Source organism: Bos taurus, chromosome 6 (assembly GCF_002263795.3).
Source record: "Bos taurus isolate L1 Dominette 01449 registration number 42190680 breed Hereford chromosome 6, ARS-UCD2.0, whole genome shotgun sequence".
Lineage (NCBI taxonomy): Eukaryota > Metazoa > Chordata > Mammalia > Artiodactyla > Bovidae > Bos > Bos taurus.
In genome coordinates, this window is record NC_037333.1 from 19,165,783 (window position 1) to 19,191,323 (window position 25,541).

Here is a 25,541-nt window from a genome sequence, read left to right on the forward strand (position 1 = left end):
GGTTTTCCCTCTGAGAGACAGGAGAGCTTAGAAGAGAATCATATAAAATGTCAGGAGAGTCTTCTGGTCCTCCAGGCTTTAAATTATAAGAATTGTATCAGGCAGGATTTTGGTAAAGGACCACAAAGCCTGAATATAGGGACTCTCACTCCACTTTCCCATCCTGCAACAATAAAGATCCAATTGCAGGGTGATATTATACGTTAGAGACCCGTTTTTTAGGCCATTTTTCTCCATCCTCCAACTTACACAAAGGCCAGGCACAGCTACAATAGAATTTAAGTTTTTCCTTTTTTAGCCCTTCAGTTAAAAAAAAAATTCCAATTCTTTTCTCCCCCCTCCAACCAGGCTTATTAAACATAACAAAATTCTGTATACAAGGTGACCTAAACCTGCTGCTTCAAAACATGATACTTTCTTTATCTAGTATTTGATAAGTATTGATAGTATTCAATCCACAGAATGTCAAAAAGCAGTTTACTCTAAAATTAATAGAAAAGTACCCAGTGCATATTACATGAATGGTCTAATTACTGGAACTCTAATAGTTCTAGAAGATAATTAAGTATGACTGAGTCCCTGTGACAGGATGCTGGAGAACCACTATGAGTCATCAAGAGGCCATTTTGTGCACGGCCAGTGTGATGCTGTCGTGCTTCTAACATCCCCATTATCTAATTCTAGACATACCACGGGAATATCAGTGGGGTCTAAGGTTAGCTTAGCTGCTTGCTGGGCTAAAACAGATATCACCCCAGCATGCTCATGTGACAGGGTTCTGAGGCAGCCCAGATTGAGCCATTGTGAATCCGTGCCTAGCGCTCCAACAATGGATGGATTCTTCATCGTGTCCTCCAAGTACTGCTCTAAGGTAGCTCCATCCCACTGTGCATTGCCTTTCTTCATCACTGGTGTCAGGTCAGAAATTCTGATTCTCAAGTACACGCTGTATATAAGTATGTACAGAGGCGTTTCTTCTGGCTCAGAGGGGGCTCCTCCCATGTTGAGTAACCTACACCTGAGAACAAGAGAGCACTCCTAGAATGGAATCCAGTGTCTCAGAAACATTTACCAGGAAGCTGTAACCTGGATATCAGGGCGTCCCCCAAATTCCCTTCAAATCTGATGGGGTTTCAAGCATCCTCTACTCTCCCAGTGATTTCTGACCAGACATCTCTGGCCCTCCTTTTGACATTGCGCAAGTTGCCTCCCACAGCATACCCAGAGGAGGACTTTGGAATTAGAGCAGACTGGTTGTCAGGACTTTCCTTAGGAGGTATTCCTTGTCTAGAGAGCTTATGTCCTATAAGTCTTCCTACACTGGGATGTGGGCTTCCCAGGTAGGGTAAAGAACCTGCCTGCCAATGCAGAAGATATAAAAGACATGGCTTTGATCCCTGGGTCAGGAAGATCCCCTGGAGAAGAGCATGGTAACCCACTCCAGTATTTTTGCCTAGAGAATCCCATGGACAGAGGAGCCTGGCAGATTTTGGTCCATGGAGTCTATAGAATTGGACACAACTGAGCAACTTAGCACCCACTCATGCATGCCCACTGGGGTGTACTCCTTGTGACTGAGCATCCACAGAGTTTGTAATTTAGGCTTCTGGGTAGTGGTCAGCCTGATAAACCATAGCAGTGTGTTGGCTGCCAAGGCCTGGGGTGAAGGGAGTCCAGTGGATGCAAAGAGGAACCCTTGGAGAAATTGGAGCTGGGCACTATGGAAGATGGGCTTCCCTAGTGGCTCAGATGTTAAAGAGTCTGCCTGCAATGTGGGAGACCTGGGTTTGATCCCTGGGTTGCGAAGATCCCCTGGAGGAGGGCATGGCAACCCACTGCACTATTCTTGCCTGGAGAATCCCCATGGACAGAGGAGCCTGGCGGGCTACAGTCCATGAGGTTACAAAGAGTCAGACATGACTGAGTGACTAAGTGCAGCACCCAGCAGTGTGGAAGATGGCACAGGGTCTACGGCTTGAGGGCTGAGAGAGAAATTGTCATAGTAAATTTCTGAGGATTGAGTGAAACGAGAGACTAAACAGCAGGAAGACCCCAAATCCTTTGCCCTATCTGCCTGGCAGCTAAGATAGAATGGAATCTGTTTGACACAGACAGTACCGGGTATGACAGTGGGGCTGCAGTTTAGGAATGACATCCTAAACTCCTTCCCTAAAAGGGCTAGGAGATAAAATGTGGAGAGAGACCTGCTTGTATGAGTCAAGTGGGAAAGAAAAGAATAATGGAGGGTTCCAGATGGGACAGTGAAAGAATGAGAGTGAGACCGCTTGGGTTCAGAAATCATGTTTCCACCATGTTCCACAGGACAGCGTTAGCTGTCCATCAACCATTATTTGAATCTGCAAGGCCTGGGGATTCCCTTGCCAGCCACAGTGTTGCTGGCGGGGCCATAATGCTGTGAGCAGACAGATTACACCTAGCATCATCTTGAAAAGAAAGCAAAGGGGAGAGCAAGAGAAAGAAAGCAAGAAGTAAGTTAGGGGCCTCAAGCCGCAGCCATGTGAAGCCTGCAGTTTACCGTGATTTTCTGAATTCCTAGTTTTCGGCGCCAGTTTTACTTCTTCCTTTCCAATACATTTTATTTCTTGTTGTCGTCTAATTGCATTAACTAGATCATCCAGTAAAATTTTGAATAAATGATTGTCTTATTTTGAACCACTTTTCCCTTCTTTGCATAAATCTTTGACTTTCTGGCATAAATCCCGTCATGATATAGAATCTTTGGAATGTGCTTTTGGATTCAGCTTGCTAGTATTTTGTTGAAGATATTTGTACTTATAAAGGATACTGATCTATACAGTTGACACTTGAACAATGTAGGGATTAATGGCACTCACCCCCTGGGGAGATTGAAAATCTGAGCATCACTTCATAGTTGACCCTCCCACTATAAAGTGGTTCTGTATCCATGGATTTAACCAAACTGAGGGCATGTAGTACCGTGGTATTTATTGGGAAAAAAAATCCACGTATAAGTAGACCCCAATAGTTCAAACCCAAGTTGTTTGAGTCAACTGTATTTTCTTTTCTTGTTATATCTTTATCTAGTTTTGTATCAGTAATGCTGGCTTCATAGAATGAGTTAGGAACTGTCCCTCATCCTCTATTTCTTGGTAGAGTTTGAAAAGAATTGATGTTAATTCTTTAAATTTTGGTAGAATTTACTAGTGAAGACATTTAGGTGGTCCTGGAGTTTTCTTTGTTGGGTGGTTTTGATTACTGCTCCAGTCTCTTTGGACTTCCTTGGTGGCTCAGACGGTAAAACGTCTGACTACAATGCAGGAGACCCAGGTTCAATCCCTGGGTCGGGAAGATCCCCTGGAGAAGGAAATGGCACACCACTCCAGTATTCTTGCCTGGAAAATCCCATGGACAGAGAAGCCTGGTAGGCTACAGTCCATGGAGTTGCAAAGAAACAGAAAAGACTGAGCGACTTCACTTTCACTTTCATTACTTGTAATAAGCCTATTGAGATTTTGTTTTCTTGAGGGTTCTTTTGTTTGTTTGTTTCCAATTTGTAGGAATTTGTTCTTTTCATTTAGAATATCTAACTCATTAACTGTTAACTAACTCGTTAACTAACTGGCATATAATTGTTCGTAACAGTCTCTTATAATCATTTTTATTTTTGTCAGGTTAGTAGTAACAACTCCAGTTTCATTCCTGATTTTAGTTATTTAGAGCTTTTTTTGGTTGTTAGTCTAGTTAACGGTTTCTAATTTTTGTTGATCCTTTCAAAGAACAAATTTTTACTTTTATTGATTCTCTGGGTTTTCTCTCTTTCATTTTCATTCATATATATTTTCTTCCTCCTGCTGTTTTTAAGTTTAATTTGCATCTTTTTTGGCTGGCTCAGCAGTAAAGAATCTGCTTGTCAATACAGGAGACATGGGTCCAATCCCTAGGTAAGGAAGATTCCTTGGAGAAAGAAATGGCAACCCACTCTGGTATTCTTGTCTGGGAAATCCCTTGGACAGAGAAGCCTGGCAGGCTACAGTCCATGGGGTCGCAAAAGAGTTGGACATGACTTAGCAACTAAACAACATCAACATGGATTTTAGATCTTTTCACCATTTACTGCGTTCACTGCAGTACCTGAGCACTGCCTTCGTTGCATCCCTTGTTCATAGAAGACTTAATATTGTTAAGATGGTGGTAATCTCTGAAATTGGAGAAGGCAATGGCACCCCACTCCAGTACTCTTGCCTGGAAAATCCCATGGACGGAGGAGCCTGGTGGGCTGCAGTCCATGGGGTCGCTGAGGGTCAGACACGACTGAGCGACTTCCCTTTCATTTTTCACTTTCATGCACTGGAGAAGGAAATGGCAACCCACTCCAGTGTTCTTGCCTGGAGAATCCCAGGGACGGGGGAGCCTGGTGGGCTGCCGTCTATGGGGTCACACAGAGTCGGACACGACTGAAATGACTTAGCAATCTCTGAAATATTCTATATATGGATATTCTATATGGATAGATAGGGTGGGTATTCTATATATGGAAAGTGTATCCTCCTCCATATAGAATTTACGAATACTTAGTTTTGTTGTTGGTTAGTACTAATTCTTAAATACTCCATTTACTTCATTGCTTTGGTGAAGCTCTTTGGGCATTTTCTTTCAGTTGTGAAGTTTTTGATTATTAGCTCATTCCATTTACTTGAAATGTCTGTTCAAGTTTCTATTTGTTCTTGACGCAGTTTCAATAGTTTTTGTCTAAGACTCTATGTCATCTGGGTTCATTGACATAAGTTGTTCATAGTATTCCTTTAAAATCCTTTGTATTTCTATAAGGTCAGTGATGATGTCCCCTCTTTTATTCCTTAAAATCCTTTGTATTTCTATAAGGTCAGTGATGATGTCCCCTCTTTTATTCCTGATTTTGTTCATTTAAGTCTTTTTTTTTCTTTTTCACTCTATCTAAATGTGCATAAATTTTAATTCACCTTTTCAAAGAACCAACTTTTAGTTTCATTGATTTTCTATATTGTTTTTCTTTTTTTTCTGCTCTAATTTTTATTTTCCTTCTTGCTTACTGTGATTTAATTTGTTCTTCCTAGTTTTACAAGGTTCTTTTTTAATATAGGCATTTATGAATATAAACTTCCCTCTAAACAAGGGTTTAGTTTATCCCATAAATTTTGGAATATTTTCATTAATCTCAAAATATTTCTTAATTTCCTTGTGATTTCTTCTTTTAGCCATTGTTTAGAAGCATATTGCTTAGTTTCCACATATTTTGAATTTGTCATATTTTCCTTTGTTACTGATTTCTGATTTCATCCACTGTGGTAGAAGGACCTATTTTGTATAATTTCAAGCCTTTTACATTTAAGATAGTGTCTTATGGCCTAATTCATGTCTGTCGACATCTCTATGCATTTGAAATAAACATATACTCTTGTGTTTAGTGGAGTGTTCTATAGATATTTGGGCTTCCCACATGGTGCTAGTGGTGAAGAACCCACCTGACAGTGAAGGAGAGTAAGAGATATGGATTCGATCCCTGGTTTGGGAAGATCCCCTGAAGGAATGGATGGCAACCCACTCCAGTATTCTTGTCTGGAGAATTCCATGGACAGAGGAAGTGGGAGGGCTACAGTCCATAGTGTTGCACAGAAGTCAGACACAACTGAAGTGCATGCGTGCATGCTGGTTGGTTTATAGAACTTTTCAACATTTCTATATCCTTTTGATCTCAAGTCTAGTTGCTTATCCTTACTTAAGCTTTATCTTTCTTTTCCTTAAATTGGAAAATCTCAATTGACCAATCTTCAAATTGACTGATTATTTATTCTACCAGCTCAATTCTGCTGTTGAGTATTTTGATCATTTTTTTTCATTTTAGTGATTGTGCTATGATATCCACGTTTTTAAAATAATATTTACCTCACTTCAGTCGCTCAGTCATGTCCTACTCTTTGTGACCCTATGAATCACACATGCCAGGCCTCCCTGTCCATCACCAACTCCCGCAGTTTACCCAAACTCATGTCCATCGAGTTGGTGATGCCATTCAGCCATCTCATCCTCTGTCGTCCCCTTCTCCTCCTGCCCCAATATTTCTCTACTTAATTGATATTCTCTATTTGTTGAGGCTCAGAAGTTTCTTGAAGGAAAGAATACACTGGAACTAAGTGAATATTTGTAAATATACATCTTGCTATCATGGTCCTTTATACCATCCAACAATGAATATTAACAGAGATGAAGGCCCTAGCCACCCCACCCCCCACCCAGTGTATTATCAGTAAGGGCTTGTAATCCAAATTTGATTCCAACACCAGGAACATGAGCATCACCTGGGAGCTGGTTAGAGATGTAAAATCTCAAGCCCTGCTCCAGATTCCCAAATCAAGCTGAATTTTTAACAAGATTGGGCTTCCCTGGTAGCTCAGCTGCTAAAGAATCTGCCTGCAATGTGGGAGACCTGGGTTTGACCCCTGGAGAAGGGAAAGGTTACCCACTCTTGTATTCTGGCCATGGACTGTATAATCCATGGGGTTGCAAAGAGTGGACATGACTGAGCGACTTTCACTTTCACCTCCCACACACACGTGCATTAGAGCTTGAAAAGCAGTGAGCCAAAGGTCCTAGAACCCATCACATTTTCAGAGCCTTCAAGGTATACCAGTATTTACAACAGCAACTTTGCATTTATCTGTATGACTCTGATAAATGTCCATCTTCCTCTCTAGTTTCAAACTCCACAAAGGGGGTTGTACCTCAGAGCCAGGCACATAGTGAGTGCTGTAAAATCTGTCAAATAAATCAGTGACTCTGAGATCTTATAACTCATTTGCTTCTTCTAACTTCAAACACTTTAGGAAGAGGTTTTATTTCTAAAATATTTGGAAAACTTCAGTTTTCTCAGATCTCCTAGAAATGATTAGGAAGGATCTCTGAGATAAGGAAAAAACTGAGATAAGGAAGCTGAAGTTTTTTATTATCTTTTGCTTAAAGTATATATTTATACAAAATTTGAGCTTCCTAGCCACTAAGGGTTCTCTGAGTCCTGGAAAGGAAGAAGCTAGTAACATATTCTCTATAATAATTCTGTAGGACTAATTGTCAATCTTTAGATTTGTCTATCAGGAAAGATTAGAATAGGAGTAAAATGTCACTAACCAAATCAACACTTTTTTTAAAAAGGCTCATAATTCATATATATATACTTATTTATATCTTTATACTCCTTTACATAAAAAGATTTAAGACAAATGTTTAGAAGTAAATGAGACATGAGAAAACATAACTAAAGCAATTTGCTGAGGTATGACATGTTATAGTGATTTTCCGATCTTTCTCAGAAAGCATAATAATGTGGTAATATCTTTCAACTAGAAAATTATTCACAACCTGAAAGTTGAGAGTTATATTTCATTCAATGGCAATTTTTAGGACTTCAAGCCTGGGAGGCAGCATCTCAAGTAATCCCGAGAGAACTGCTCCAAGAAAGCAAGGGAAGGAGCCAGGTTATATAGAAGTCTTGCATTAAAGGGCAGGTAGTCTGAACATCAAGATTATTGTTAAAGAAAACTAGATATCTCAAGGAATTTCTCACTTTTTTTGGTATGGGAAGATGCAAGAGTCTGGGCTCAGTGAAATCATTTCTTTGATATGCAACTCAGCTCCCTGGGGTTTCGATCCCTGGGTTGGGAAGATCCCCTGGAGAAGGGAAAGGATACCCACTCCAGTATTCTGGCCTGGAGAATTCCATGAACTGTATGGTCCATGTGATCGCAAAGAGTCAGACACGACTGAGCAACTTTCCACTTCACTTCACTTCCCTGGGGCTAGTATCCTGTGTTTTCACATCCTGAGTTTCCTCAGGGCTCACCATAGGGAGTGGCTGCAGGCTAATGGCTGCTAGATGGTAGGTATTCTTTCCTTTCTCAGCTCTGTTTCTCAGGGCTCACCAGCTCAGGTTGGAGGGCTGCAATTGCTGATGACTGCGACATCCTCTGTTTACTGATAATGGCAATATTTTATCATCTTTGTTCCCAATATTCCTGGTATTAAAGTGGTTCTACTATAGATGGCTTCTGTGAAAACTCAAATTACCTTGATAATTCTTCCAGGTAAAAAAAAAAAAGAAACTCAAAGAGACGATTGGTATTATTAACAGTGTTTTTATTTACAAAGAATTATTTTTATTTGGCTGTTTGGAAAACCACTAACATTTTTCACTTTTAGAAAACATTAAATAATAAACAAGATGTTATACAGTACTTTGGATAACTTCTTCGATCAGTGTAGTGCAATGTACTATTGGCACCTAAAAGTCAAATTTTCTATTTTCCCCTTTCATCTCCCGTTGTGCAGTTATATGACCAAAAAGGAAATGAATCATTAAAAATGGATCTAAAGCTGTATTTCCTGGCCCCTAACTCAAAGGCTTGCTGATTTATATTCCCCCTCCAGCCCTGCCTCCACCAAGTTAAATGATGAAAGATTCTACAGTCCTATTGTTCCAAAAACAATACCATTTTGTGGGGCCTGGAGATTCCAATTGATGAGAGAAACTCCTGCTATTAGGTGAAGGAAAGGTCCTGGCAGTGGTGTTGGGCATGGCACTCTTTTTCAGTAGCCAGGTTAAGTTGTCACACACACTGCAGGGAGATTGCACCAGATAAAAATCTCTCTCAAGCTATGTTCTTAGCTATAGTCTCTCTAAAAATTTGAAATATCATCCATTAAGCAAGTGAAAGGGTTATAACTTTACTAAGAAAAAAAATACACACCACCACATTAGGCTGTCACTGAGATACTAAAATATCTGCCCATCATACTCTTTTGGAATAAATAGATTTTACATTTTTTCCTATTTTTTTTGGGGGGGGGGTTGTTTTTGTAACACTTCTAGGCTTGCCATAAACAGAGAGACCTTTTCATGAGCTCAGTACTGTGGCTTTCCCCCTTTTGATTCCTCTCTATTCGGAGGCCAAGAGGGAAATACCTCAGTTAGACCTTAGCTTAAGTCCATGTTACTTAGGCCTGGAAATTTTCATTACATAGTAATACAATCAAGGTATCTTTGGAGAGATTCTGTAATCTGTTACTCTACCTTGAGGTAAGAACACTTTTAACCATCTTAAATTAATAGAAAAGAATGTTATCAAATTTTTGTAAAGTCTCAAAAAAATTCACACTTTTTTTAAAAACAAAAGATTCTAATTTAACAATTGTCCCTGCCAGGAAACGCTCCCTCACACTCCAGTCTAAGCCTGTTTCCTCTTGTTCTATTCTTAGTGCATGTGGAGAACAGCTGGTCACCATCCTCTCTGTACCAACCCTTTATATACTTGAAAACCAGCAATGGTTTGCCCCTCAGTCTTCTCTTCTCCATGCTGAATAATCCCAGTTCCTTTAACTTTTCATCATAGATCTTTTTTTCCAACCCTTTAATCATCTTTGTGATTCCTGGCAAAAACAGCAGAAAATATTTTGATTACTTAATCAGAAACGAAAGCCTCAGGAATAAGTTGCCTTTTAAAAGTTCGGTATGTATATTTTTAAACCTACAAGTAAACTTTGCAGGGAGGAAATGTAGTCGGGGCTCATTGATCTTAGAATTCCAATCTTGTCCTGTGGCCCTAGTGTGTGTTTGAAACCCATTCCAGCACATCCAGCGCCTCAAAGCATGAGATTTGCCTCCTATCCTTTCCTGACACAACAGCACATAGGTCATGATCTAGATCTGCCTAAATTTATACTGGTTTAAAATTAGTATGAAAATCTATTCAACGGAGCTTCCCCCATGCTTCCAAACACCCTGCTTCCACAAACAGAACCTTTTCTTCAAAACAACCTGAACTTTCATAAAGCTTCTTATAGATTACCAGAAAGAGCCTTGATGTTACGGTAAAAGCTGTTGGTTTTCAAGCGTAACCTGAGACAGTGAGGGTTTTATATGTTAACCTCAGTTTCCTGTCTATTACTGAATGGTCTACTGTCCTTTGTAGTGATCAAACTCGATGCCATTAAATTCACCTCCTATGACCACAGCCTGACACCTCTTCCAATTTTCTCTTGCTGCCAATATAAGGTCATGGAACTGGATGCCATTCCACCGCGTATTTTTTAACTCAAGAGATCACAAGCTGCCTTTCCCTTGCAACTAGAGTCTGTAACAATTAGGAACACGTAACTACTTATTACCAATAACACATTTACACAAAACACAATACTACTAACGAGGGATTATGTGCCCACTTTACATAATTGTCTTTAGAAGAAAAATACAGTTAACAAGAATAAATGCATCTTGATATGTTATACACCCTTCTTTTACAAAGAGAATGGCAGTGAAAGAGTTCAGGAACTATCCATACCGAGTGGAGAGCAGAAACCAAATTTCACAAGTACACTGTACAACACATCTTAGGGGAAGTCACTACTACTTGTGGTACAACACTGAACAGATAACAGAATGGCCATTTGCACAGATTTCTTCTGAAACCTTCTCCCATAATTTGCTACAAGAAACACCTTGCAACCAGGATGAAGGATGGTATAGGTCACACACGCCGAAGGCCTTCTTAAGAGACTCAGCATGAAAGGTTAACACCCAAAAATGACTTTGGACACATCTACAGATGCCCTCCTGTATTTCAAGGAGGGTGTCACTGTTCGTTGGGATTGCACAACAAAAGCAGGCCAGCGGGATGTGGGTCACCAACCAGACTTTCCTGACCCACTCTTTTCCTAGGCCTGATAAGAGGGAGGAGAGGACAGGAGGTGAAGGCTGGAAAAAGAGGAGGGAGCAACACAGGGGTTCTTTGCTAGTTCTGGAGTTGCTCACGTTCTTCAGAGCAGTGGCCTTTTTTCAAGCTCACATCATCCAATCCAATCTCCCCAGTGTGACCATGCCTTTTTTCACCTTTGAAGATGACCTAGAGAGAGAACGCACACACGGGTCAAGCCTCCTCTGCTCCTGTCCAATGTCTGCTCATTTACCAAAATAAAGGCAACCTTTCCCCAAAACTAAATAGTAAGCTTAACAGAAGGAAAGACTAGAACAGAGTTGCCAGTGTCACCGATGCTTGCCTTTTGGTAGGAATTTAAGTCATCAGTCGACTGTTCACCAGATCACCTTACCCAGAATCAGTTCTTCTTTGAAAAGTCATTCTAAACAATAGACTAGTTACATTTAGGAATGATTATGAAGTGGAGACTTTGTCAAAGATTACCAAGGTCAGAAGAAAAGAGTGGGATGGAATATAATGGTGTAGAAATTAGGAGCCAAAGATCTGAAAGATCACAATCATGCAGCCTATCTTAGATGTTTTCCAAGTTTTGTTGCTTAAAATGGAGCAGAACCAAACACCCTGATGCAATCACAGCCTTGGTCACTTATGTAAAGACCAAAGTCTTTCCTGCATTTTATCTTCTGTAGAGTATCCTTGCTCCTTTTAAAACAGAAATCTATGTTAGGGTGTGAAACAACTTACTGTTTTTTATCTCCAAACAATGTAAATATTGAGAGAAAATTTCAGAAAAATAGTAAAACAAAATCCAATTCTCTGATAAAAGCTGTCTTCAAGGACTCCATCCTTTCTTTTTAAAGCAGTTTCTAGAAACTATACATCTAGTTATAGATGCAGAATCCCCTAATAATTTTTATAAGTATCGCCATAAAGACGACACATTTCCCAAATGCATTCACTATTTCAGTGGGGTGTTATAGATCTTTTATTGCCACCTATAACTTGATTACTTCAGATAAAATTTATATATTCCATCGAAGCTTTCCCCACATCCTGTCCTGAATAGAATAATACTTTCCAAACATATTGTTCTGGTTCCCACCCAAGGCTGCTTAACTATGATCTCTGAGCCAAAGAGGGGGAAAAAAAGACTTTAAAGAAACATTTAAAAAATAACCCACTTTAGGGTAGCTCATGGTGCTCATAGTTTGAAGTATAAGGAGTTTGAGTAAAAGGAAAAGCAGGTTAAGTCCACCACAACCCCCACCTTTTGAAGTTTTTGTTAACTTTTTTTAACTTTTGCAACTCCTAATTTTTTTTTTTTTTCCATTAAAAGTAGGGGCTGTTCACCAGGGTCAGGGGAGAGGTGGTGATCAGAGGTGGCCGTGAAGAACATGTATGAAGGAGCACGGGGTTAAAGAAAGAAGCAAGAGGCAGGGTCACCGCGCCTGGAAAATGCAACAGCCTCCGGCCTGAATTCAGGAAGAGAGGAGGAGGCTTCCACTGCAGACCCCCGAGTTCTCCTCTGAAAGGAAAACCTCCCCGGTTCTGCGTCCCTGGTGGGTCTACTTACGCTCTTGATGTCGGCCCCTCGCAGGGTGATGTGCGTTTGCCTCCAGCCATGGCCACCATTTCTTCCCCACAGGGCTGCTCCGTGGGCACCGTGTTTTCTCACTAACACCTGGAGCGTGCCGGAGTGCAGCCCCGTCACCTTGTGCCTGAATGACAGGCACAGGTCCCCTGCATGCAGGAGGTGGCCGAGAGGGAGCAGCAGGCGGGCGGCCCTTCCCAGCGGGCCTTTGGCTGCTGAGACTGTCAGATACTGTCCACCTGCAGGGGAAGAGCAGGGCCGTGTGTGCGCATGCGCTCAGGTGTCTGCTGGCACCAGGGCGGGGACTGGCGCTTCACTTCTGTCCTGGTAAGCCTCAGGCTGTGCCAGTCATTTGTAAATAATTGCAGACTTTTGAAGGAGGAAGACAGGACTTATCTCTATGACTGTCTTAAATTCTGTGGTTTTCTATTAACAGAGAACCTTTGCTCATGAGGGTCACAGATTATGCCAAGAATGCCTGCAATAGTAATCTTAATGCTATAAATATTTCCAGTTGAATATGATCAGACACACACAGGCAAACACACACTCACCACCTCTTGATCCGCATACATCTACTGCCTGCCTGGTGTGGTGGTTGCCTTAAGTTGCCAGGGAGAATTTTCTAGGTGGATTTTCTACTTCCCGGCAGTAGAGCCGATGGTGATTTAAAGGGACACTAGATCTGATTATTCTCGCTTCTCCCCACTTAAAAAAAAAAAATCTCTCAAGGGAGAAGGATCATTTACAAATGAGTTCACTGTGGTTCTCATACCTGACCTCAAGAAGCAGCAGAAATGTTCTGGGAACCTGCCACCCTTCCCAGAGCATCAGTATTACTTGGAGGCAAATAGTTTAAAACATGTTTATATGAAAACAAATCCATAACAATGCAATTAATATATATAATTTCTATTATGTATACATGAATACAAAATGTTAATAAAATCTTTCCCTTTGGAAAGGTCACTTTGATGATCTTGGATCCTCAGGGCTACAGCTTTTGCTTCCCCCTATTGTTAGAGGAACTGCAATTAAGGGGGAAAGATTTGAGCAGCAGTGATGTGGAAGGGGGTGCTGCTTCTCAGGATAGGGAAAGCTGCAAGTCATATTTTGAAACTCAGTCCGTGTACAAATGACATTCCCCTCAGGCTGTTTTATTGCAACCAACTGAAAAACACACTGATGTCTCAACACTGACTTGTCCATAGGAAGAATGTGGTTGCAATGCTAAACATGTGTATCTGTTTTGGTAGAAACACCACTTACATTTCATTGGAGATGATTTCTTAACACAAACTGCACAAGACATGACAAGGTTTGGGATGTTATTCTGCAAGTGACTTCTCCTCTACCAAGTCCCCTCTGGGCCTTTAAAGACCCAAAGAGGTGACCTGGGTGTACCTGTGCAAGTGCTCCATGAGGAGCATCTCATTCAGCCTGCTAACAAGCCTTGAGGTGAACACCTTTTAGCTTCTGCATCTGCAGACAAGCCTGAGGTTTTGAGAGGTGAAGTCACCCAAGGTGTCATCCAGCCACTGTGTAGCTGAGTAACAGTTTGAGTTCAAAACTGCTTGAATACCTGTTCAGCATGGGAATCACGTATCTCCACAATTCCCTCCTCCAGGAGACTATGAACTCTTTGTTGTAACCAACTTCTCCCCTAAACCCCGTTGCATTCCTAATACATGGTAGGTGTTTAATGCCATTTGTTGAATTAATGATGTTCCAAGAATACAGCAAAAAACAACAGAGAAATAAGTCCCTGAGTCATGTACTTGACTCACCAAAACAAACACAATTTTTTGTACTCCTTCCACCTCTCTCTTCCTCAAATGAATCCAAACAATATTTTGAGCCAAAATATTTAGATGGATTTAGAATGTCTCCCTGTTAGTCAGCTTTTTGAATCATCACAGGTATTTTGGTCAAGACAAAGATATAAGGTTATTACAGTTAATCTGTAATATTTAAGAAAACAAGGATTATCTTAAGTCCCTGTGGAATGGATACTATCACCATACCAGATACTGCCTGCAAACAAGACAAGCTAACAAAAACCAAGGAATCCTATGAAGAGTCAAATAATCCTTTTATATAGATACTTCAAATTCTATAAATGAGGTTACAATTGCTCTCCCCGTATAGGGCTACTTTGTGGCCACTAGGAATTTTTTATTTTGTTTTGTTTTTTAACCACAAAGAATTTTTTCCCTTTTTAATAAATGGAGCTATTACAACTTTAGAATGGTAAGGGAAAAGTGATTGAGCATTCCAAACAAACTACCCTATTAAATATTTTCACTTCTGATTACAAAATACTGGTTTAAATATAAAATTACATTTATTTTCATGGATTCAATTTAAAGCATCACAGTATCTAAAGTTGGTTTTGGTCAATAATAGATGCCAGATATACAGGTGATAAAATTTTAATTTCAAACAGATAGGAAATGATATCTGGACAAGGTTACTTACTACAGCATTGTCTGAACTATCCAAAGGCTGGAAACAACTGAAACGTCCCTCAGTGGATGGCTGTTTAAATACGTTTAAGGAGTAATGGAGTAACCACCATTAACAAGAGTGAGGGTGCCCTGTATGTGCTGATACAGAACAATCTTCAGCAGCAACAGCTAATACTATTTTAATGGTAACTCTGGGCCGGGGACTGCCTTAAATGCTTTACATATGTTTAGCAGACACTACTGAAGTAACTTAACTTGCTCAAGATCAAAGCTAGTAAGTGGTGGTGCCAGGTTACAGCCCAGGCTTCCTGGCTTCAAAGTCCACACTCATGTTAACTCTTAAGATAACACCGTTAAGTGGAAGAAGCAAGGTACCGAAGAGGGGGCTGTTGTGTGGAAAAATCTCTCTCTGGAAAGGTAACCAAGAAACTGGCTGCATCTGGCAGCCAGGGTTAGGAGGGAGCTTTTCTTTTCCTGTTTTCAAAATAATGTATTTCAAAATAATGTTTCTTAATGCTACAGTAGACATACTTGTACATACATGCTAGCATATAATTTTATATTTAAATGAATTCCCTGTAGCTCTCAGTAGCAGGCTGAGTCAGTTGCCCTTAACTCTTGATTCCCAGAGATTAGGGTTCCAGGAAAAGGGTCCCAAGTTTAGTCTTGACGCTACAGGAAAAGGACATGTATTCAGGGTCACAGCAACAAGTCTATAGCACAACATCACATCTGTCAGGAGCACACACTCCCTAGAGGATGGATTAATTTCACTAAGTCACAATTAAGTTCAAGACTGAATGTGATAACAAAATCTAATCAGCACGAGGAAAGCAGCTAATAAATGCACTTATTTTGCAGCTATTTCTCAAAATTGTAAGTTTGTTTAATTAAGGTTTGTCTTAGAGATATTAGTATCTAAGAATATTTGCAAATCTGGATCTTGCATAAGAAATACACAACATAAAAATCAGTCATAACTGCAGAAATCCAAACATATGTTCCCTTACAAATGGTATAATCTAGATAGAAAGAAGCAAAAAGCAAACAGTTTGGTAATTAGAATAATCACACAAAAGTGATTGATTAAATTGCTTATAGTCTTTTTCTGGCCTTAAGCATGTGATATACACACAACCTCACCTGGACTTCCTAGAAGAAAAGTAGGCTCAGAAAGTAAGCTTCAGTAGTATTTATCATCTGAGTGTGTTAGAATCTGTATATGGTCAGAATTTCCCGATATGTGCTAAAAAACAAAACAAAACAAAACAAAAAAACCCACCTGCAATTATGCCCTGACATATAAGCTGTATCATCTTTGGTCTTCTAACCACCTCTTCTAACTCTGTCATCTTTGGTCTTCCCATCCATTTTCCAAGATAGAACTCTGCTCTCTGATTTCCGTGGATGACCTGGGATGTTCCATTCTGGTTCAGAGGCTCCCAGGGCTCGAATCCAACCCTTGTCCAATTCTCAAAACAACACCTTGTCATGTGTCGCCCAGTCCAAGGTCCCCACTGACAGCCCCCTGATCTCTCTTTAGACAGCTCTGACTATGGGAAAGTTCTGATAGTGAGCAAAGGTCAGCCCCCCTGTAAGTTTCTACCTACTGATCCAAGTTCTTATCCCCTTGCGGTCACAGAACAACGGAGATAGATGTTGCCGGTCATGTATTTGAAAAGCTGCCCTGTTCCATTATTTCTACTCCAGACTAAACATTCTGGGTTCCTGGCTTTCTTACCTGTTTTTCTATAAGCTTTGAGATATCTTTCTATCAAGGTCATACTCTTCTGAGTCACCGACAATTACCTCTTTTCTCTGACTGGTAAGAACCAAAGTGTATTTTGCATTCTAGAAAAAAATACCTATTTCTATGCAAATGACCCAACTTTCTGGCAGCAGTGACACAGGGTTCACTCACATTGATTTTATCCATAAAAACTCTAAGTCTTTCACACTTACTGCTAAGTCACATCCTTGCACTCCCACAGTTGTGTGGGTGGTTCAAGAGCTACACTATGTATTCATCCCCAGGAGATGCCGCCTCTTAAGTGTGGCCCACTGGTCTAATCTTTGGAGGGTGTTTGTGTCAGCACACACAGTTGCTTTCTCCCATGGCTTTAAGTTATCCACAGATTGGTTAGTACGCCTTCAACATCCAGTTCATCCAAGCTGTTGGCAGAAACCTGGAGCAACCCCAGAAAAGGGGCCAGAGCCAATGAGCAGGAGCTGTCTAATTACCCAGGCAGCTACCATTCCTTTCCACTTGTTCTGTATTATCACAGCCAAAGGACCGTTTCAGACCTTTTTCTGTCTACCATTCTAACTGCCAATCCTCTTTTCATTTTCCTCTTGGAGGGCAAGTGGATTTGGTGGGGGTGCAGGGGTCGGGGGGGGCGGGGAGGGGGGGTTGGTCACAGCAAATTTAAATATTTACATATGTGATGAATAATAAAAACTATTGAAAAGTACTAAATTGGTTCTAAAAGACAGTATTTAAATTCTAAAAAGTCAAACATTTCACATGGGCTGTTTACAGACAAGTGCAATGAATTCTGAGTTGAGTGTGAATTACTCTCCCCAGTGTACCTTACTTAGAACAGTTATTCATTATGCTTATGAGCATTATTCACCATTTTTCACATCAGGTTGCTAAAGATCCTTCCTTCTATAGCACACTACTCCGGGTCAGTGGTCACTCAAATCTCCAGGCCTGAGACTTGCTAATCAGATCATGTACACAATCCCAGGACAGGGAGTCCAGGCTGGATGGGGCCAACCTCAGTAATGCTGCAAGGGTTGTGGGCACTGAACTGCTGAGGTGGCTGCATAGGCAGGATAGAGAGGCCTGGATGGGAAGTCTGTTCTGTAGCTCTGTAGCCTTAGGAAACTGATGTAACCCCTGGGCCTTTGTGAAATAAAAACATTACTTCCACAGGGTAGATAAGAGGATTAAATAAAACTGAGATGATGAATGAGTCAGGACTATAGTACATATCAAATAAATGTTGATTTCTCCCTTATTCACAGTTATCTATGACATTAATAATAATGTCATCTGTCTCAGAGCTAACCTTAAGTGAGAATGAGAGAGAATGTACTGGTATGTGTGTATGTGAGATTAAAAATTATTTTATAGTTAAATCTAAAAATCCCTCTGAATTTATTGCATACTTATTTTTTAAGAGAAACAGTTAGTCGTTCAGTCGTGTCTGACTCTTTGTGACCCCATGAATTATAGCCTGCTAGGCGCCTCTGTCCATGGAATTCCCCAGGCAGGAATACTGAAGTGGGTTGCCATTCCCCTCTCCAGGCAATCTTCCCAATCCAGGGACTGAATCCAGGTGTCTAACATTGCAGGCAGATTCTTTACCATCTGAACCACCAGGGAATTTTTTAAAAGCTTACCTCAAATTTCATTTTTTAAATATCTCTAACATTTCAGTCTTAGGGGATCTAATGAATATATTTTGGCCCCCAATCTTTAATAACTTGCTACTCAAAATGTACATGAGGGATGAACCTGAAAAGTATCCCCAGGAAGTATGAGAAATGCATGAAAACCTACATTTTAACAAGGTCTCCGGCTGATTTGGTGCATACTGACCACTAAGAAGAGCTGATTTTAATAGAGCATATCCTCAAGCTAACCTTTACATGTTCTGTGCTCTATCTCTATAGCTGGGATAGTATTGAGGAACTAGGCTTTTAAAGCAAGTAACTTTTTTTTATTCTTTTTTTCATGATTTTCATCTTTCATTCCCTAGTCTAGAATCGGGAGTGTAAAAAGGAAAAAAAAGAACCCAAACTTCTCACCCTTCCATTAAGTTTGACTCACCCATAAAAGATTAACTACTAAAGGGAGGAGGGGAAAACCAACAATAATATGTAGCTTTGTTTCCTGAAGCAAGATGACAAAACATGTTGTAATTTCTGAAACTTTAGATTTGTAGGACATGTGTAATTTAAAAGTCTTAATTTTCCGAGTGTCTATATTTACATCTACCTTTGCAATAACATTCACTTGTAGAAAAAGTGGTGGTAATTTATAACGAATTTGTCCAACATCCAAATTAGACTGAAAATTAGATTGTGAGAGATCCACAACTTCACAGAAATTTCCACTGTTTCCTTCTACTATTTCTTAAAGAAAGACATAATCAAGAAAACAACCAGGGACTATATGATGGCTGCTGTACCATATTATTTTTATCCTTGGGCAGGGGGCACTACACATAACTTTATATGTTAGAATGAGTCTACATGTTTTATATTTACACCAAGCTGTTTTGAGAGAAATTAGCTGGCCTTTTAATAAATTGCTTGTCTACTTATAATTCTAATTGCTAGCTAACAAATTCAGTTCACCTAAAAAAATGGAAGATGAATGCTGGACACACGTTCTTTTCTACTGAGTAAACAGAGAGCTGTGTCGCAGCATCCTTGGGTAGCGGAACTGGGTCCTCAGATAGGACCCAGCTGAAATGTGTACTAGAGTTAGACGAATGGTTTTACCTGCTGGATCCCTCACTGGTTCCCAGTGCACGTCACTGTCTTTTTCCCGGATCCATCCACAAAGCCCATGGTCAAAATTACAACTGTGTATCAGAACACCTGCAAGGAAATTACCAGAAAGATGAGTAGACCACAAACCCAAGGGCTAACAACAAAGTCTTGAGAACTAGGAGTATCTGTTCAAGTGTTCTCTCCTGTCCACATTTAAATATCCCACCAGAAGGTCTGTCCATGAGATCAAAAGGAAATCACATGAATCCTTTCTCAGCACAATGGTGCATCAGTGCTCAGCTGTAAAAATAGAACACACCATTGCTGCCAAATTATGACCTTGTTACATCATCACGTATAAAATATGACTTCCTCCTCAGCTTAATGCTGCTTAAATATTTTTTAAAAGAAGATAATGACGATTCACTGTTTTGCTCAACTGATCTAACTACAGGGGAAACCAAGTGGTAAAAAAAGAAGAAAAAAGTACCATTTTCTCAGATGTGACCAAACAATCTACAATTTAAAAGCTGTTTTACTTAAAGCTGATTCATGTTGATGTAAAGCAGAAACTAACACAACATTGTAAAGCAATTATCCTCCAATTAAAAAATGTTATTCTAATGAAATAGAGGGGAATAGTGTCATTATAACAGTACTAAGAATATAGGGATCTACCTGGATCATCCTTTGCTTCATCATCTGCACTGACTCCTCTTTCAATTTCAAATATTTCAAACAAGTCATTTGAAGGCTGCCGTGGAACTGCAAGAGAGATGCATTTTGTTCAGTTTTAATGAGGCATTGACAAACAGGCATTACCTTTAACAATGGGGGAAAGACATAGGTATTACACTCATCTGGAAACTCCAAAATATTTCATCACAGTTCATATGAGGATTCATGAAGTTTGTTCTGGAGAGATAACATTTTTCTGGGTACAATTTTAATAAATGGGTTTCAAAAGCTTCTAAAATTCAACATACATTAAAAAGTATCTGGAAAATACATTTTAAAACAGCTACCAATTTCTAGCAAAATATCTCTATGAAATTCTAAAATTTGTCTATGAAAGATACATTATGGGCTGTTTTAATGGGCGGGGGGGATGCCTGTAATTGCAGCGAACGGTTTAACTTTCTAACCAAAGCATGAACTCGTCTCCAGTGTACTCCGCATCTGCGATAGGCTTCAGGGCTTAAGCAGGATCCCGGGCTCCTTTTAGATCAAATCCAAACCCCTTAGCACAGAGTTCACAATCCACCCCCTAAAACACACAGTACTGCCCGAACATGCTGTCCTGTTCACCTCTCTGACCCCCTGCCCAGCCCGGGATGCTCTTCTTCCTGCTAATTAACCAATCTAACCTCCCCTCTCTGTTACAAAAAAAAAAAAATGTTTTTTTTAGTCGCTCAGGCATGTCTGACTCTTTGCGATCCCATGGACTGTAGCCTGCCTGGCTCCTCTGTCCATGGGATTCTCCAGGCAAGATCTCTGTTCAAAGCTCAGCATAAATACCACTGGCTGGGTGAAAACTCTAATGTTCTGAGTGAATTCAACTCTTCCCCACTGTACTCGGAAAGCTCATATTTACATGCTGCCATTCCACCCTTTCCTAAAGAACTGCAGTCATTTACACACATGTGCGTCTCTCCCTCTGCTGGCTTCTGAAGTCCTGGAGGGCATCAATCACGTCTTATTCATGTGGCATTTCCAGGGTTGAACCAAGTGACAGGCATTCAGTAAGTGTTTATTGAGTGAATGGGACGACCTTGTCAGAAGCCCATGTACACTTTAAAAATGGATTCATATCCATTTATTTACTTCTTCAATGTACATCTAACTGCCACACATATGTCAAGCCCTGGGGGAGGTCCCGAGGAAACAGACTGCACAAGAGCAAGAAGGACCCGGCCCCCTCGGAGCCTGCATTCTAATGGGAGAGGCAAATTTTAAATGTAGAATTTAGGACACTACAACTCCAAATTCTAATGAAAACTAGCATGGAAAAGCGCCAGATGATGTCAGGGAGAGTAGCTGGGCTGGGAGTGGAGAGTGTGAGAGAATGCTGGTGGTAGTGGAGGGGATTCTTGGCCCAAGACCAGGGAATCCTCCCTTTTCTTTGCCAGAACTTAAATTAATTAGCTCTATTTTTATAAGGCAGGGAGGAAAGATGTAGAACACCAAGGAACAGACATCAGTCAAAAAAGTTCTTTTTCAATAATGTTCCAATGATTTTTAGCAATAATTTTTAAAATTAAGTAACAAACCCATAATACTTGCCCTGATTTTTTTAGCTTACTACTTTTGAAGTTTTTCTTTTGTGGAAATCTAAACACTGAAGCCCCTTCCTCATCTCCACCCCCTGCCCCCCACTCATATATACCCATCTGAAATACAGCATCAGATGGGTGGAAGAAGAGAGGATAGTTAATGGACAAGATCTCGGGACAAACTGATCACAAGCGCCCTTGGGGAGGCCACTTTTACACCCAAATGACTGACAGCAAAGTCGTCCAATTTCAGCTTTCCTTTCCTCATCTGGAGTTCTGAGAGGCAGTCCGCCTCTTATGACTAGAAATATTACAGGGTTGTAGGCACACATGTTTCATTTCTCATGACATAGAGTTTTTTTAAAAAAACCAAATCCATAGAACAATTACTTTTTTGTTCCCTTCTCTTGTTATAGAATATACAAATCATCTCTGGACTGGAATAGCTCAAATTTGACACTACCATATTTTAAGGGCATTATGCTGGGAGGGATTGGGGGCAGGAGGAGGAGGGGATGACAGAGGATGAGATGGCTGGATGGCATCACTGACTCGATGGACGTGAGTCTGAGTGAACTCCGGGAGTTGGTGATGGACAGGGAGGCCTGGTGTGCTGTGATTCATGGGGTTGCAAAGAGTCAGACATGACCGAGCAACTGAATTGAACTGAACTGATGAAGGTTTATCAGCCCCCATTTCTCTAAATGAAGGACGTCAAATGGTAAGGAGAGTCTTGGTGCAGAGGGGAGGACAGGACAAAGGTTTCCTGGCACAAGGGCCTGTTTTACCAAGGAGGTCCTCTCTGAGCAACCACTGATCAGTCTGAGACGGAAAGAAGATGGAACCTTCCAAGCTAAAAGCCAAGTGCTGGAGACGGGGAAGAGCGAGTATTTAAGGCAGTGAGTACAAAGAAGGTGCTTGGAAATATGAGAGAAAGGTATTCACAGTGTCTGGAGGATGCTCAGAAATGAAGAAAGTGGGAGGGATGGAGGTTAAAAGTAAGGGATGAGACCACACGTTTGGAAAACAGCCACTCAGAGAATTAGTCATCTAACAACTTGTCAAGTGCCAGATGGTTCATTAGTATTTTAGGCACTTCGTTTCCAAGAACCATTTAATTTAGCAGTGGATGGTCATGCCCACCTTCATTGCAGTTCACCGGGAAGTATTCCAAGGAATTTAGACCTAAGATGCTCAGCAGCTATTAGTTCTTACAATTGTGTGTGCTGCAGTCTGTGGCTCTGCTAAATTATTCAACGAGTCCTCCTTCCTTACACACACCAGTATGGACTGAAGTGTCCCACTGAAGTGTCAAGAGAAGGTTCACTACCCACCCCCTGGTATATTTTACAGTTTATATAAAACTTTAAATGAAATGATTTCCACTATGTACAAGAAAAACAAATGAACAAAGAAAAAAACAGACTAGAAAAAAGTGATGAGATATACACTCCCATGCTTCACACTTACATGGTCAATTAATATATGACCAAGGAACCAAGAGTCTACAGTGTGGAAAGAACAGTTTCCTCAATAAAAAATGTTGGGAAAACTGGATGGCCACATGCAAAAAAAAAAAAAGTGAAACTGGATCATTATCACACACACAAAATGACAGAATGGGTTAAAGACTCCCCGGGGAACAGGGGGCTGACCAGAAGACAGATGCATGAACATCTCTGAGAGGAGCTGCTTACACTATGACCTGCAGGATGAGTTACTGTGAGCTGGCGCCCTAGAGACTGATCAGGTATGAATGTGAACATCATTCCAGGGGCAGAGCTCACGAGGGTGCTGGAGGCGGTGGTGGAGAGGGGAAGTAGGGAGGGCTCCAAATAAAGCTAGAGGTGCAGGCAGATTCTGCAGGGCCTTTTACAGCACTGTGAAGACTGTGGACTTCATTCTGGTTGAAACTGAAGTCTCTAAGACTGTAACAGAGGAGCGCCAAGATCAGGTACAGCATTCTGGCTGGAGCGTAGAGGATGAACAGGGGGGATTGGCTGCCAAAGGGCAGTTAGGACCACAATTAACACCAACCAAAGAATGTTTTCATATACTCTTTAGATAATTTCCTAAAACCTTCTCTTCCATTAGCCAATGTTTCATCCACCGAAACCTACTTCTTATAATCTTATGAACTAAAATAAAGAGAAGGAACAGGTACTGAAGCAAGCAGACAGACGGATAAAATGTGGTTGGATGGGGCTCAGGGGCCCAGGATGTTCCCGATGGCTGGGGGACACAGGAGCCCTGAAGCCTGGGAGAAGAACTGGCCACACAGACAAGCAAAAAACCTCTTAAAAGGAACTCTGCCCTGGGATGTTCTATTAAGTATATTTTCCTCAGGGATAATGATATTAATATATAACCTGTTTTCATAAATGAGGTTTCCCCAAGAGTCAACTGAGTATTTTTACCAAAAAACATTAAAAGTAAGCACAGTGACATATATACTCTACTTTGTATAAGTGTTAGTTGCCTAGTCGTGTCTCACTCTTTGCGACCCATCCGGCTCCTCTGTCCTTGGAATTCTCCAGGCAAGAATACTGGAGTGGATTGCCACTTCCTCCTCCAGGGGATCTTCCCAACCCAGGGACTGAACCTGGGTCTCCCGCATTGCAGGCAGACGCTTTACCAACTGAGCCACCAGGGAAGCCCCTAAAGCCTATGTATAAAATAGATAACTACTGAGAACCCGCTACACAGCACAGGGAACTCTGCTCAATTTCCCGTGGTTACCTAAACGGGAAAGAAACCCAGGAAAGAGATTCATGTACACAGATAACTGATTCACTGTGCTGTAGCAGAAACTAATGCAACACTGTAAAGCAAGTCAACTCCAATTGAAAAAAAGGTAAGCCCAGTGAAGGAAATGTAAATATTATCCCGCACACCTACTACCAGACTTCTTTCAAAGAGTAACTACTATAGCAGAATGTAAGCACAATTTATTAAAGGTAGGTTTACAAATTCTGTTTCTGTTCCAGGGTGGCTCCCATGACATTACCCAGGCCAGTTTTGGCATTTGTTGCAGGACTAGAAGATTAAAGATAACACTGTCTTAAATTCTTTCTATACTTAGCGGTTTAGTTCATCTGGAGAAAATGGTACATACGTAACTTCCCTAATATTCTGAAGGCTCTTTCTTGTGGCAGAAGTGGGCATGAATGACAAGGGTTTTAAGAGGCTATCTCTCACCTCTCTCTGCTCCCCTCCTCCTTTCTCCCCTCCCCTCCTCTCCCCCTGCCCCACTTCCCTCTCTCCCCTGCCCTTTTCTTCCTTCTCCAGATGAAGAACATACACAGTACAGCTTTAAATCACCACAGGGAAGCAAATAAAAAGATTAGAAAAGAGATCTGAAATTTCCTTAACTACCTTAGAGAAAATTCTCAGTCATCTACCGATCACTAACAAAATGCAAAAGGTTGCTGAGCTCCACAGAAATAAGCCCCAGTGTGCCAAAGCTTTCACTGTGGGAAAAATCCCCAAAGTTCAAAAGACACCTTTGGGCTGAGAGTAAAGAGTAGAACTGGAAAAAATTAAATCTCTAGTGAAAGGTAGGAACATAGACACAGCTAACAATAATCAGCCCCATTTTTGTAACTTCTCTTTCTCTTCTAGTAAGGTTGCAGGATGACTTGAAGCACTTGCCTAGAGCCACACCAGGAGAAGAGAATGTCTAAGAGATGGCTTTTCTCTAAGTATGACCTAAGAGTGATGACTCATCTTTTCTAGATCACAGATCACTGGACAAGGAATGTGGAGGCAAAGAACAAGGAAGAGAGGAGTGGTGGGAGGCAAAAGACAGCATCTCAGACTCCTTGCCTTTCATCCCCACTCTGTAATCTCTGAAGATTCCTAGGTTTTACCACCAGAAACATTTTGTCCCTTTGCTTTCCTATAAGCCAAAGGAAGTTAGAAGGTGAGGCCTGAGTCTGAGCCCTAGAACAGAGCACAGGTGGTACCATAGCCGACTCTC

The 25,541-nt window shown here is 40.9% G+C and overlaps 1 protein-coding gene and 1 pseudogene across 6 annotated transcripts in view; both read right to left on the reverse strand.

The window, feature by feature from the left end:
• Positions 1 to 419: 419 nt before the first annotated feature.
• Positions 420 to 1,880, reverse strand: LOC132345478 (ragulator complex protein LAMTOR5-like; annotated as a pseudogene).
• A 6,251-nt stretch (positions 1,881 to 8,131) lies between these two features.
• The window catches only part of NPNT (nephronectin), an 80,321-nt gene continuing 62,911 nt past the window's right edge, over positions 8,132 to 25,541 (reverse strand). For 4 of the 6 annotated variants that reach the window (XM_024993514.2, XM_024993512.2, XM_024993513.2 and 1 more), the window contains 5 exons: positions 19,968 to 20,054; positions 19,299 to 19,397; positions 12,298 to 12,554; positions 10,820 to 10,910; positions 8,132 to 9,438 (listed from right to left, as the gene is read on the reverse strand). In XM_024993514.2, the coding sequence (XP_024849282.1) occupies positions 9,194 to 9,438; positions 10,820 to 10,910; positions 12,298 to 12,554; positions 19,299 to 19,397; positions 19,968 to 20,054 (779 nt within the window). In that variant the 3' untranslated portion in view covers positions 8,132 to 9,193. Of the gene's footprint in view, positions 10,911 to 12,297; positions 12,555 to 19,298; positions 19,398 to 19,967; positions 20,055 to 25,541 lie in introns of all 6 variants that reach the window. The other 2 variants (XM_059887713.1, XM_024993516.2) reach the window with 2 other exon arrangements.